Raw genomic sequence first — 15515 nt, forward strand, 5'->3', positions numbered from 1 at the left:
CTCATCCTGTTTATCTAATTTTTATCTTTGTTTCAAGTACTGTGATTTCTATCCAAAATTAAAATTCAATTTCAATTAAAAAGTTTTAATATCCACAATAGTAAATTTGAGGAAGCGTACAAGAATGATGACTATATCATTGCTATTTAGCTAGAGTTGTTTGAAGATAGTGTGCATAATTCTGGAAATAAAATTTCTTCCTCATTTTTGTAGAAATATAGTGTGATTGGCAAAAATCTACTTAATTCCTGTTTTGTATATTCAAATTCTGAAATCTCCGATTATATGTGTTTGGTTCAGCACTAGCAAGAATAGATCCTCCATAGAATAACATCCTTGTAATCATAATATTTCAATTAGAAGCTGCTCATTACAAAAGTCCTGTCAATCAGTCAATCAACTAGCATTTTTGAAATACTTATCATATGCCAGACATTGTATTGATCACTGGAAATTCAGAGAGAGGCAAGACTGCCATTGTTCTCAAGGAGGGGAATCTAATTCTATTAAGTAGAACTGTGGGGCATATATATTCACAGTCCATTTCCATGCACTCTTGATATTGCTCTTTTTTTTTTCATCCATCTAAAATGTGCTTTTTTCCCCCCCTTCAGTGAGGATCAGACAGGCATTTTAATGTTTGGCTTAGACAAAAAAGTAAAATAAATCAAATTGTACAATTGACTTGCATTAAAGTTGTGTTGCTTCCTTCCTCCCCTACCCCTTCCCTTATTTTCATTGCAGAATACACCAGCAAGGAAGTCCAGGACAGTCTCCGCCGGCAGACACAAGCTTCAGTAATCGTAGGGGAAGACAACTCCCACAGGTTCCAATAAGAAGCGGCAGTATAGAACAAGGTATCACCTAATGAATGAGCTATCATAGTCAATAATTTTTCAGTTTCAGAGCATTCCCTTTTTTCTCAGAATCTATCAATCACTTATTTTTTAAACATAAAATAATTACTTTTACACTGGACAGAATTGTGTGCATGGTAAGGATATGATTTATTTTGATTCTTGGATTGTCAGTCCAAAGTATCAATTAAGTGGTTAAAAAAAACTGTCTTTGGGGAATGACAAAGGTTACAATGGTAAAATGACAAAGCAAAAGCATAAATACCATTGAATTATGTAGTGCCTTTTAGGCATCAAGGAATTCTTCCACTAAAAGTTTGTGGCTTACTTTGCCGACCCAACTGTAAGTTTTTTTTGTTTTTGTTTTAGTGCTAAATGACTATTTCCTTCATGAGGATTATGATTTGCAAGTATTTGCTAGCATCAAACAGTGGATGTGACTGGATTTTGAATTCAATTTTAAAAATTCATATTACCATAGTATTTTCTAGTATATATGTTATATTTTATAATGTATATAGTTTGGTTTTTTAGAAGTCAAAAAAAAAATGAAGTCACATCCAGATCATACAGATCAAATGCCTTGTATGATGAAAATGAGGTTGCTGATTCTTGAAAAAAATACATAGAACTAATTATGGTTTTAAATGGATGATGTTTGTTGTTGGTATATAGTGATGAAAGATCATTGAAATCTAGATGCTTTTTCCTAAATAGATTGGGTGTAGGTGTTTGATAATCAATTTACAAAAACTATGACTAGGTATCTTTATTTAATTATAAAAACAATATCTCTGACTAACTCAAAATAAATTTGACAGAAAACATGTACAGTCAATGTTGAAATGCTGAATATTTTTCCGCTTACCATTATCTACCATAGCTGAATTTCATTTTGTCTTTTATTCCATGTTTAAGATTTCTTCTTTTCATTTAAATGCTAACTACAGGGTGGTACTAGAACTGATTATGTAATATACTGAAATGTGGCTGGACTTTTGCATTAGAAAGTTGGAAACTATCAGTTTACTTTGTTCACTTTCTGGTCTGACTAATGGCATTTCTTGGTATGTCATTTTTCATTATATATATTTTAATTTTTTTGGTATTTTTCTTCTGAGTTTTATGTATTTTATTTTATGTTGGATTATAATGACTGATACCTAAGAGTAAAAATGCTTTATTTAAAACATCTTGACACAAATATGGGTTGAACTAGATGACTTTTCAAATTTCTTCCAGCTTAGAGAATTTGTTCCTAAACAAAAATCAAAGGTTTAATAAAAAACATATATTGATTTTTCAAATGGATATCATAATGCATATGAAGAAGTATAATAGGTAAAGAGGAATGCTGGTTCTAGAAAACCCTAGACTTTTATGTGTTAATGTATCATACTTTCAGACCATATATAACAAACAGATGGGGACAATAGGGCCTTCTTTGGAAATGATTAATTTTGTGGAATTGGACTTTACTTTCTGAAATAATAATTTTTATTTTTAATTATCTCTTCATAGTTTTATCTAAAGTCTATTGCTCATTATGTTTTATAAGAAATTATGTCAAAAGGTTGTTGAATATTAATGACCATTTAGAGAAATTCATTCTTTAAAAAAGTAAAACTAATTATTCTTTTATATTTATATTAAAAACAATTGAAGACTTGATTTGTTATATCTTTTGATGTTTTCCTGTTGCTAATTTAAGAATGATATTAGATTTAGTGCTTAGCTACCATCATGAGTTTTCAGCTTCATATTATCAAATATTTAGGTACTAAATGACATTCTTGTTAGAAATTCTTTGCATTTCCTCCACTTGTAAATCAAGCATTTTAAAAATCTGATACCAAATAATTGCACTATATATTGATCATATATGATGAGACAATTGCTATTTTATTGCCATAAAACTAAGAATTGTTATTGCAGATTCAAGGGGTATATATTTCAAATTTTCATTGGGAAATAATAACATTTTTTATAAAAACTGAATATTTTCTGTTCATGATATTAATATTCACAGATGTCTTGCAGAGAAATTCATCAATTTCTCAGGTTTGCGCTGAGTGGAAGATCAAGAATGACTGAATAAATTGGTTGGGGTTTTTCTTCTAATTTTTAATTTTACAGGCTTATCTTGTTATATTTAAAACTTTTGTTCTTGTCTAATGTTGCTAGGTATTTCTTCAGTGATTTATGTCTTCAACAGTAATAGAGATTTGCCTGTTCTTAAATGACAACTGCTGTAAATATATTGTGATAACAAAGGTTTCTTCAAAAAAAAAAAAAAAACCTCTAAGTCTAAATTTGTTCTCATTGTTGATATGTTAAAGATAAATGTTGGTAGACAATTTCAAAGTGCTCAAGACAGTGAAATCCCAAGAATTCCCATGATAAAACAAAATTTACTTGGCATGTCTTTTTTATGAATATATCCCTGAATGAATATTAAAAATCTTTAGTTTCCATTTCTTGATAATACATACATACATATATACATATATAGTAAATGTCCAAGTAATCAATTCTGACTCAATTATGAGAATTTATTAAAATTTCAGTTCATTAAGATGATATTTAATTTGGGATGGTATCCATTATTCTTTCCTGTGAATGCACTTTAATACATTTGCTTTATTTTCTGACAGTTTTTATATAATCATATATACATACCCACATACATATATAAATGTTTAGCTTCTCAAAGAGAATAATACTGATTATGTTTACATGATAAAAGTTAGTATGATAGTGGATAGAGAGCTGGCTTTGACTTTGGTTCAAATCCTGCTTCTGATATATTCTATCTGTGTGACCCTGGACAAATCACTTAAATTCTCAGTACTCTAAGACAACTCAAAAAAAAAAAAAAAGGTGCTGGTCTGTTTATAGAAATTTTTGTTTTGTTTTGTTCTGTTTTTCCCCGTATATACATTTTACATTAGTGAAATCATGAATCCATATGAGTTCATTACACTTATTGAATTTCAGTGCTAGCAATTTTTTTCATTTCCTTCCTCCCTCTTTCCTTCCCTTCTCTCCTTTCTTCCTTTGTTTCTTGAAAACAATTTTATATGACAACTGCACTTAGTTTAACTTTTCTTAGACTCACTTTTTATAAGCCTCTTGGAACAAATATGGTAATGTTCCTAATTTTGATTCCTTACAAAAGCAGAGTATTCTCATTCTTAAATGATTTCCCTTTAAATTTATATATTATGTTGTTCCCAAATTTTTTGATGGAGAATTCAGAATATTTATCTATATGGCTATTTTTCTTGAGTGAGTTAATCCACTCAAGAAAGTTTTTCTCATACTTCAGGACAAATTTTTGTTATTAGTAAGAAAAAGCTAAAGGCTACAATTAATACAATTCTTTGAAAGAATACAATTAATTCTTCTTTTCCAAAAAATTTGTTTTGGAGCCTTTTAAAATAATTTGCTGAAATAGGAAACTATATTAGTTTATGGGCTTTAATACCTAACAATGTGATTCAACTGCCATTTATAAATGGTTGATTTATATAGAACATTACAGATTGTTATATTCAACCTGGTTTCAAATTAAACTATCTTTTCCACAAAGTTCAGAGTTTACGTGGGAATTGCTCTATTCCAGGGATTTCAAACATACTGGTCACATGTATACCACAACACTCCTGTGAGAAGCCTGTCTCAAATTAAAATGCAATATTTAACAAACACTTAACAAAATAAATAAAAATACAGTAAAACATAGTTAACAATAAGATTTGGTTTTCTAAGTTAATATTTAGCCCACAAGAATCCTTATATATGGTTTAGTGGTCCCAGTTTTTAATTGGGTTTTACAACATTGGTCTATAACATAATGAAAGTTTATAGTTAGTAAAAAGTAGATTTGAAAAAAAAAAGAACAGTTATTATTCATTTTGTTTCTAGAGATGGTATTAAATAAAACATAGCTGCATTAATATAATGTTATCCTATACAGAAGTAGAGAGAGGGAAGATGCCCAAGAATGTAGTCACTCCCTGGATTTATACTGACATTATTCTAAGGCAAAGGAATGAATAGGATACCACATGGTTCATTTCTTATAATAACATCTTGAAAGACTTTACTGGGCCAGAGAATATAATGATTTTTTCCATGCATAATCATATTCTTTTGGTGTAAAGATGGAGGAAAATGAGTGTTTAATCTAATTTGGACGCCCACATCATCTTCACTTCAGTTCAAAGGTTTTGTCCAGTAGAGCTGTACTAGTAGATCTCTTGTCTTTGAGTCACAGCTTTATAAAGATCAAGTTTTTGATAGATACACTGATGAATTAAATACCAGCTTATGAAACCTGGTTGTTACTACAATCAGTAAAACCTAAATAAAACACAGAATTTCACCATTTCCTACTCTATACAGAATATCTTTCCTTTCTAAATAATATTAAAGAATACTCTTCATAATGTAGAGATATTGTTGGTGATGAAGTAAGGAAAATACAATTTATTTGGCAAATTATTGATGACCACTAGTACAGATTTTAGATGGGCTGAGAGTGATTCAGTCTCTTAACTAGAAAAAAGTAATTCCTATTAACATGAAATGTAAATAATCAATATTATAATGTCACAAATAATCACTATGTTATAAAAATTAACAAATATTTTCCCATGAAAAATCTAATATCACATTTCAAATAGATCTAGAAATCTTAGAAAATTATGAGGTTCCCTCCCAAAAAAATAAAAGAGAGATTTCATGATTTTTTTTGTTTTAGATTAAATACATTTTCACTTCTTCATTTTTATGATTTCATTTGACATCTTCTGAAGACTTTGCTAAAGTCTGTTTGAATACAATAGGTTCCATCATCCCTTCTTTGATTATTTTAAATACCATATTTGATCCTGCCTCAACTTTGACATCTCATGGTTTGTCATTACAACTTATCATACCACTTTTATACATTATATATATATTTTATTGTTCATGTCATTGTCTTATTACACATTTCCTTGTCTAACTATAAATTTGCTGATTTCTTTCTTTTGTTTCCATCATTATGTGCATTTAATTCATTGAAGAACAAGACAAATATAGCTCTTCCTCAAAAGGTAAATATTAATGTAACTTCTCTATCCCTTTAACACTGTTACCTTTCAATTATAAAATGTAATAGGTATTTTGTAACCTTGCTTTTTTGAATTATAAAAAGTTGAAATTTTCATGAACATAATAATTTAAAATGAAAATTATTTACCCAATTCATTATTGTTTCTTTTGAATTTGAAATATATTTGGAAGGCTTAATTTCTTTAAAAAGGATTGAATAGAATATTCAGTGTTAATTATTAGTGTATATGAGTAGATAGATGAACTCTTGAAGAAAGTACTATTACTTTAGGGAATTAAAATCAATTTTTTTCATAAATATGCATTTTTCATTAATATGAATTATTAAATTCAGATAAATTAGAGAGCATTTCAGTGTAATAAAAACTCCTTATCAAAATAATAAAAGAGTCAACATTAATTCCGTTTACTCTTCCACTATTGATCAAGAATTTATTTGAGTCTCACCTTTTTCTTCAAGAACCACACAATCAGGTACAGAAAGAGAGCAGAAAGTTATCTTAATTAATAATCCAGATATGCTCCTAAGAATGTGTGTCTATACCTAACTATAACCTGTCTACAATGATTGCCTCTAAATGGTTGCAATAACTATGTTCAACAATAAATTATTGAACATCTGTTCATATTTGATCTCTTCTTTATTCTTGTCTGAAGTAACATCCTATTTCCAGATTATTCATTTCGTGCTCTATGTGGTTCTTATATATTGCCTGTGTTTTTCCTCATATAAAGAGAAAAACCAAATGTTTTGGTATGGATTTTCAAAATGTGAAAATTGCAACCTACCACTTTCTAATGTCCATTGCACAGAAAAGACAATTGCAAATTTATTACCATATAGCTAAAATGAGAAATATATTCATGAGTGATAATTTGTCAGTGCTATTGTAACAATACCATTTTTCCCTTACTAACAAAGTCCTCCAGAAATACCAATATTATGAATGCATCGCTGTCCTTATTTGAATGCTTTAAATTCTGTTACACCATACTTCTTATCAGCATTGTTTTAAATGTATCACTAGATGATGTGTTCTTTTTATTCCCATGGTTTTGCACTGCTTTCTGTGCATTCTGCCTTACCCATTAAAGTACATGGAAGGAACACACGTCCTTTGGGTTCAGAAGGAGTAAAGTGAGGCCCAATGCAACTGAAAGGTATAGAGACCTTTAATTATAGTTAATATAAAAACTTTATTGGAGAAATGCTAGACTTTAATACATCACTTCAGAATCCCACAAAGCATTTTTTAAAGCAATGCTCTGTGTTTAGAGTAACAAAATCAAGCTGCCTTTTAAATAAATCTATAACATATTAACCAAAATTTATGATTGGAAAATGAAAAAGAAAAAAAAGATAAGCAAGGCAGTATGGTATTGAGTCAAAAGACCAGGAATATTTAAAAACCTTGTAAAGTCTTGGGCAAATTAATTTACCTCTATGTCTCTCAGTTTTCATACCTCTAAAATGAAGGGATTATACTAAATCTTTAAGCTTCCTTTGAACCATAAGCCCTATGATCCCTATGAGTTAGTTTTGAGGTCCAAATTGACTTGGAGTAGGAAAAGATATTGTTTAGCCTGAAATTCCTACAAAATATACAACCTCTTTACCAGAACACATGCTGGATCTTCAGACTTAGATTGAGCATAGAGAACTCTTCCTGCTGGTTTCAGACTGATAAATTAAGTTTATGGTCAAGATTATGGACTAATGGTACTCTGTAGTCAGTATGTGCTATATGCTAAAGTTTGTCTCCAGAGTCATCATTTTAGTTTTCAAATTTTTCAGCATTTCTTAGGGAGACAGTAGAGTCATGAAGCTATTGCTTAAAATATCCATCTCAATCTTACTATGATAAAGAATACCATACTTATGCCATGGAGGAAGGCCATAAAAGCCACCATCATAATGGTCACTGCCATGCAGTTTACAGTATTATCACTGCAAATTATAATGGTACCCTTGCTCCAGAACATTTTATTCCATTTGGTGAAATATATCCAAACTATATGAATGGGGTGTGTCATCTTCTAGAGATGTGTAAGTGGAAAGAGGAACTAACAATGTTCATATCTCTGTTTCCCTTTTAACAGCCTATTGTATAGCAACATCATGGCTGTGAAACACCAAAATGTTCCAATAGGTAGGAGTTCTTAAAAGTCTTCAGTTTAAAAATAATATATTTTTTTCTCCTTTGCAATCCTTGTATTACATTTCCTGAAAAATTGGATAAAGCCTACAAATGTAATTTTGAGAATGCTTCAAAATTCTGGTAAGAAGTAAAAAATAGAATCAGAAACTGGTTTACAGATGATTTTCCTAGTAACTTAAGGGTAAAGGTGAATAAAAAGCACTATCAAAAGAAACATTTGTTTTTTTTTTTTTTATCACATCAATAGAAGTTTATTAAAAATACCAATTTCATTTATGGGATGTTGCACTAGACTAATATGTATTACAATATATACTGTGTTATAATGACATATATATATAAAGATAATTAAACTTTATAAAGTTAAAAAAGATCACTTGAGAAAGAAAGAATAATCAATCAACAAGTATTTATTTTACACCTACTATATGTCAGGTACTGAGCACTAAAGATACAAAACCAAAAATGTACCCATCTCTCTCCTCAAGGGGATGTATTATAGACATATAAAAGCATATAACAAAAATGGAAAATAACTTGTTGACAGGGAACATGAGTAGATGAGATCAAGAAAGGTTTTATTTAGAAAACTGTGTTTTATCCAATTTGTGAAGGAAAGGGGGAATTATAGGCCTCAGAGGGAAGGAGGAAGCATATCCAGCCAGGTTCAAAAGCCATTGTGAGTATACAGAAGATAATGGAAGAAAGTTCAATTGAACCATAAAATGTAGGAAGAAGAATCATGTATAACAAAACTGGAAATGTATATTGGCCAAGATTATGAAGAATATTAAATGATAAATGGAATATTTGATATTTTGTCTAGAGGCACTAGAATTTATTAAGTAGAGTACACAGTCAAACCTGAACTCTGGAAAATTTAATTGGTAGTTGTGGAGAAGAGACTTGAGTCAGCTTAGGTGAAACATGATGAGGGCCTGAATTAGGGTAGTAGCCATATAAATACAGAGAAGGGGATAAATATGAAATATAGTTTTGAGTTGAGATATGACAAGATTTGTCAACTGATATTTAAGTGAGTAGCACCCTAAGATAACACTAAAGCTATGAATCTGAATAACTGGGAGGATGTTACTACCTTCAAAAGAAACAAAGATGTTAAGACAGGGTTATTTTTATGTTTCAACTTTAAGAAAGAATAAAGTGTAAGGATTATAATCACAAACCAAACTGATATTGTAAAAAGATCCTAGACTTTCTCAATGTAAAAATGCAACTTATTCAATAAGGAACATTTTAGCAAATTAGCTGATCTTCCTTGCTTTAAGAGCTAGCAACCTCAGAATATATGCAAATAAGCCTATGATCTCTTAATGAGATTAAATTCATGTATGTGAACAAAGTGAAAAGTGTTTCCCCAAATAGTCCCTTTAGACCATCTCATTGTTAGCTGGATAACTATATAATCACACTGCAATTATGCCTAGTTAATGAATTCATGCTAGTGTATGTGCAGTGACCTTAATTGCATTAAAAAGGGGACACTACATCAAATTGACAGATTATATGACCTGGCTTTCTCTGAAAAGTCTGTTACTGGGAATATGCTTTGAAAATAATGGTTAACATTTAAGGATTTAACAACTGGAAGAATTTCAAGTTGATTCCTAGCTAAATAGTTGTCTAGTGAAAGGAAAAAAGACAGGATAAAAGCAATAGGCTTTTTTTCTTTCTGTTGAGGGCATATCACAATATAATAGAAGTTGCTTAAATTTCTTGACCTTGGGATTACTCATTTATTGTATGAGATTTGTGAGAGGATACTGGTATGGAAATGTTTAGGGATGGCTGTTTGAATATAGTCTCAATCTCCCTTGTTATGATAACAAATATATTGATCAACCAAGCTTTCCCTGCAGCTTTTCACGACTTAGAAGGGAAATAAGTTCGCTGAAAACTATTTGGTATCATACGATCCCTTTTTCCTTCTTTTCAGATTTTTCTAATTAAATAGCATTATTTGAGGGATTTCGTTTGTTTTAGATCTGCAACTCGTGTTCATTAATACAGCTAAGTAGCACATTGGACTTGGAGTTAGAAAGACAGGAGTTCAAATACTGCCTCAGACATTTACTAGAGATGTATCTCTGGAAAAGTTACTTAACCCGTGTCTGCTTTAGTTTCTTCATCTGTAAAATGAGAATAATAATAGCATTTACCTTATAGAATTGTGAGGATAAAATTAGATGTTTGTAATTCATCTGCAAACCTTAAAATGCCATCAAACTGCTATTACTGATAACATAGAAAACTTCAGGTAAAGAGACTAGTTAGCACTTAAGATCAGTTTCCTTGCAATTTTTAATCTTAGGAAGTTTACTAGAGAGAGGAAAGGAAAAAATCAGAACAGAAGTGAGTGCAAGGGATAATGTTATAAAAAATTACCCTGGCATGGGTTCTGTCAATAAAAAGTTTAAAAAAAAAAAAGGAAGTTTACTGGAGCACTGAGTTATTAAATAACTTGCCCTACATGACACAAATAGTTGTATCAGAGGTGAGAGTTGAATAAGTGGGTCTTCATGTCTCTAAGACCATTTCCCTATTGAGCAGTGTTTGTGTGTGTGTGTGTGCGCATGCGTGCGCATGCATCCTAAAAAAAAAAAAACAAACAAACAAAAAAAAAACTGCATGATATCACATACACTTGGAGACAGGAAAAGTTTTCTCTGATAAGTGAAACTCTAAGTTACCAATGAGTTATTGTTCATCATCTGCATTGAAAAAATGAGTGTGCACCCTGAAAATCCTTTGGTACACTCAAAGTTATATGCTTCCCAAACATTGTCAAGCAAATCTTTAAAACTTTTAGAGATTTTGCATATTCAAAGATGAGTAGTTTCTGAGTTTGTTGACTAAACATTTGTTTCTCTTCAGCATGGGTGATATAGCCCTTAATAAGAGCTGACATTTTTTGCTTTCTCTGTGAACATCAATATTGCCTACACGGCCCCCCTTTCTGTAGAAAGTGTAAAAGGACTGAAGAAGGACTTATTCTGAAATTAACAAATAATTTAGGAATATAAGCATGGAGAGATGTTCTAATCAATATTTAATATGAAAATTTAACTCTTGGCTGGCTCTCTTGAACCAGTATGAACTGGTTCCTGCACAATCCTGAGTAGAGGGGTTCTGAAGTTGTTTTTTTCTAGGTGGTACTCCTAAAAACCATTTATCTAATAATATACTCACAAATAAAAAGTCCTAATTACCTAAACAAAATGGAAAAAAAAAAAAAACTAGGGCCTTAGAAGAATAAATCATTGTAAAGCAAAGCAATTAAGATTAAAATCAAATGATTAGTTCTATTTCTCTTCCTTCGAAAGGGAGTCAGTTATAATAGTCACAATCACCTCCTCTCTGATGTTCTCCATCTACTCTGTATTGTTAATGGTCTAGATATGAATGGAGCATAGAAGTATTATAAAAATATGGCACAGTACCATCCCAGAAGACTGTCTTTTATACAGTTCACTTGTCCATGAATACTCCAGTTATTTTTAAACATCCCAAATATAGTATCTGCTCAGGGGCTAATATTTTCATTGGCATTCATTTGTTTTTAATGTGTTTTCAGCTCTTGAGAAGTTCATGTCCTCGTTTAGGAATTTCAGGGACTGATTTAAATAACTTAGCAAAATAAGTTTAATAAAGTCATTAATTTAAGACAAAGAGCAGATATGTAATTTGGGATTCAAGGACTAGTATGTCAGTGTATGGGACTAAGAAGGATATCTTACAAACTGAAAATATTCCATTAAAAATTTTACTAAATTAAATTTTCATCTTTTAGAGTCCAAAAAATGAAGTATTTTTAATAAATATATATCCACAATCCATTTTAAAAGTTTTCTTGGTAAATTGTTTATTACTTTGAGCCAGTTTCTGGTTCAACATAAATATTAATCTCCTAATGAAAAAAAAAAAACTTGTAATTACTTTATGCTCTTTCAAATTGAAATATCTTTTACAAGGAAAAAAATTTGGCATTTCTATAAGTTCAAATAATTTTTAAGTCCTGTCTCTGTATCTATGTGTTTGTGTGTATTTTTATATACATGTGTACATGTTAGAGGAACTAAGGATATTGTAAAGATAATTGTATTGGTGGGAATTTGTTGATATGACTTTGGATTATCCAGACAAAATTAAAAGGAGTATGAGAAATTCCTTGTTTTATGGAAAAAGTAGCCTGGAGACTATGACATTATTGGAAATGTATGTGATGAATTCCTTTTACTTAATGATTCCTTACATCTGATCATTTATGATGGAAGGATAGAGTTTGTCTAGTAAAACAACAATAAAAAGGGAAATTATCAACTATGATTTTCCATGTGTTCTACAAATGGGAAAATCCAAATTAGCAAATTTAATCATCTGTGAATTTGAAAATTGTGCATTTCAATTGAGGAGGGGGAGGAAACAATTGCAAATTTCTGTTAATGGACATGACAATAGGATATTTTAAATTTTAAAAATTCAGATTATATAAAAAAATTTATTGCCATCTGCTCCTTTTAGGAGAGAACATCCTAGAACTTAATATTTTCAATCTATTACTTTTGCCCCTACTTTGGAATTGGCAACCTAGTATTTCAGTTCTAAACTCATTTAGTTGACTAAGCCTTCTCAATTTTGACTCCTAATTAATCTCAGCATATTTCTTTTTTTTTAAATCATTTGTTTTGTTTAATTGCTTCTGGCAATGCACACTGGACTGATAATAAAATTGCTGTAATGAATAAAGTGGAGAAAGAAAAAGCAAACCACTCCAGTATCTTTGCCAAGAAAATCCTAAATGGAGTCACAAAGAATCAGATACAACTAAAATTACCCAATGACCAAAAGAGCAACTTAACAAATAGAGTTGGGTTCCAAAACCATACCCACATTGAACTCCCATCTCTAACAAATTATGTCTATGCAATTATGTCTATGCAAGTCTATGCAAGACTTAACATCTAAGTGTACCAGGAAATAAATTGTAGAAAAGTACCCCCATTAGTAGAGGAAAAGCCTTTGTCAGGGAGTTTTCTAGATTAATCAAATTACCATTCTGGATTCCCTTCCTCCCAAATAATGCAACAAATAAACAGAATAATCTATGCAACCCTTACTATATGCTAGATTGCATTTTAGATACAAATCCACTGGTTTCAGAATTAGGTTAACTGAGTTCTAGTCCTCCTGACTAATTTTCTTCCCTTGTAAAGATTCAATTTAGTTGGCCATTAGATTACAGTAAAACAGATTTAGAGCTGAAATGGATCTTAGAGACCCTTTTACCAAAAATAAAACTGAATCAAAGAAGGATAAGTGATCTGTACAATATTGCACAGCTAGTGTCTTAGGCAGAATTCAAATTCAGATCTTCCAGATTCTATGTCCAGTTCCTCTGTCCCTTCTAGATGTAAAATTCCATAAGAATTTTCATTAAATATTAATAGCCTTCATTTTCATTTCTCACTCTATTTAACAAATTTTAAGTATCAGATTTGCTGTCATTCACTTCTGCTATTAGATTTTTCTCAGATGCCAATTTAAGCCAAGTCTATACAAATAGTACAATGCTTGACTGAATGAACTTCATTGAATTCATTTTCCAATAAGGAGAATTAGTGTCACTGTTTACATTACAAAAATAAAATCTTCAATGACAATTACACACAATTTAATTTTGTAGTTGTGGTGTGATTATTTTAGGGAAATATTTGTTAATTTATATTATTTTTAAAAATTTAAAGATTTTATATAACATTTTCATGCAGTTCCTAATCTTTGTATCAATGATCTTTTCCCTATATTTTAATATGGAAAGATTATTAGATATAAACAATATTACTTTTTTCTTTCAGAAGTTGTTATTCCTATTTCTATTAAATTGAAGATAGAGAAAAATGAGAATGTTAAATATTATAAATTTAAATATCAGAAAAAAATAAAATTTTGCCTAAAATATGCTTATTAATATCTATGCAGCTTCAATAATTGCCTTAACTTCTCTGGACCTCAATTTCCTCACTTGTAAAATGATAGAGTTGCCTCTGGCCATTTCTTCAAGCTCAGTATTGCTATGGCACAAATTTGAAAACATTTTCCCCTAATACTATTAAGATAAAGATAAAACATTTTAAAGACTGAAAGAACTAAGGACATTTGACTCATGTACTAGCAAGTAATGAGTGAATATGAAAGTCAGTGTTTTCATGGAAAAATAACAGAATTCTGATCACACAGAAAAAGTTCTTTAAAGGAGAAGGTTTCATGAATAGGATAATCTGACTAGCTACAGTTATAATGGTATATTAGGCACATGATATGATATTAAAAGAGGATTTTTACTTTAATATAAATTTACAAGGCAGATAGTTGATTCATTGGATAGTTTTAGACTAGCAATCAGAAAGAGTGCCTCAGACATTTGCTAAATGTGTAACCCTAAGCAGCTCACTTAATTTCCCTCAGAACCAGTTTCTTTATCTATTAAGATGGGGGATAATAGCCTATATTTAATTATTATCATCATCATTATTAATAACGAGCATTTATATAATATCTGTTTGCCAGGCATTGTGCTAAGAACTTTACAAATATGGTTTTATTTTATCTTCACAACAATAAAGAGAGAGTGATGACATTATTATTCTCATTCACAGTTGTTAAAACTAAATTAAAAACTGAATATCTTGTTCAAGGTCACAAGATTAGAAGGAAACTAGGTTATAGCTCAACTCTTCTTCAGTTTTGCATTCTTTCCCCTAAATCACCTAGCTATCTAATAGGATTTAATGGGATAACATATGTGTAAGAATGAAAACCTTGAAGCTCTGCTGCTACTATTTTAGGAAATTTATTTCCTTTCTATTTTATGACATGGTAGATAGAATGCCAGATGATATCAGGAAGATCTGAGTTCAAATCTATGCTCAGAAATTTGTTAGCTCTATGATCCTGAGCAAGTCAGTTAACTTCTGATCACCTCAACTTCTTCATCATTAAAATGGGAATAATAATAATAGCACCTACCTCCCAGAGTGGTTATAAGAATCATATGAGATAATAATTGTAAAGAGTTTAGCACAGTGCCTGGAACATACTAAGTAATGTATAAAGGTTAACTATTATTATTATTATTATTATTAATTAAGGAATAATTTTCAAAGGCCTACTTCACTCTTTTATTCCTTTACCTATCCAGAAAAGATTTATTCCATTTTGCTGTTTTTTTAAACTTAAATTTCTCTGTTTTCATCAGGTATAAGTATTTCTTTAACTAATACATACTTCTATGTCATCATGCCTTGGTAGACTATTTTCATGAGTCAATGTGATAAAAATAATGTATCACTTTCTGAGC

General features: G+C 30.3%; 1 protein-coding gene across 34 annotated transcripts in view; it reads left to right on the top strand.

Annotated features, from left to right (window-relative positions):
- RIMS1 (regulating synaptic membrane exocytosis 1) overlaps positions 1–15515 on the top strand; it is a 718240-nt gene that overhangs the window by 565061 nt on the left and 137664 nt on the right. For all 34 annotated transcript variants that reach the window (XM_051997263.1, XM_051997264.1, XM_051997226.1 and 31 more), the window contains one exon: positions 745–857. In XM_051997263.1, coding sequence (XP_051853223.1) covers positions 745–857 — 113 coding nt within the window. The remainder of the gene's footprint in view (positions 1–744; positions 858–15515) is intronic.

The sequence above is a fragment of the Antechinus flavipes genome, chromosome 4, assembly GCF_016432865.1.
Source record: "Antechinus flavipes isolate AdamAnt ecotype Samford, QLD, Australia chromosome 4, AdamAnt_v2, whole genome shotgun sequence".
Taxonomy (NCBI): domain Eukaryota; kingdom Metazoa; phylum Chordata; class Mammalia; order Dasyuromorphia; family Dasyuridae; genus Antechinus; species Antechinus flavipes.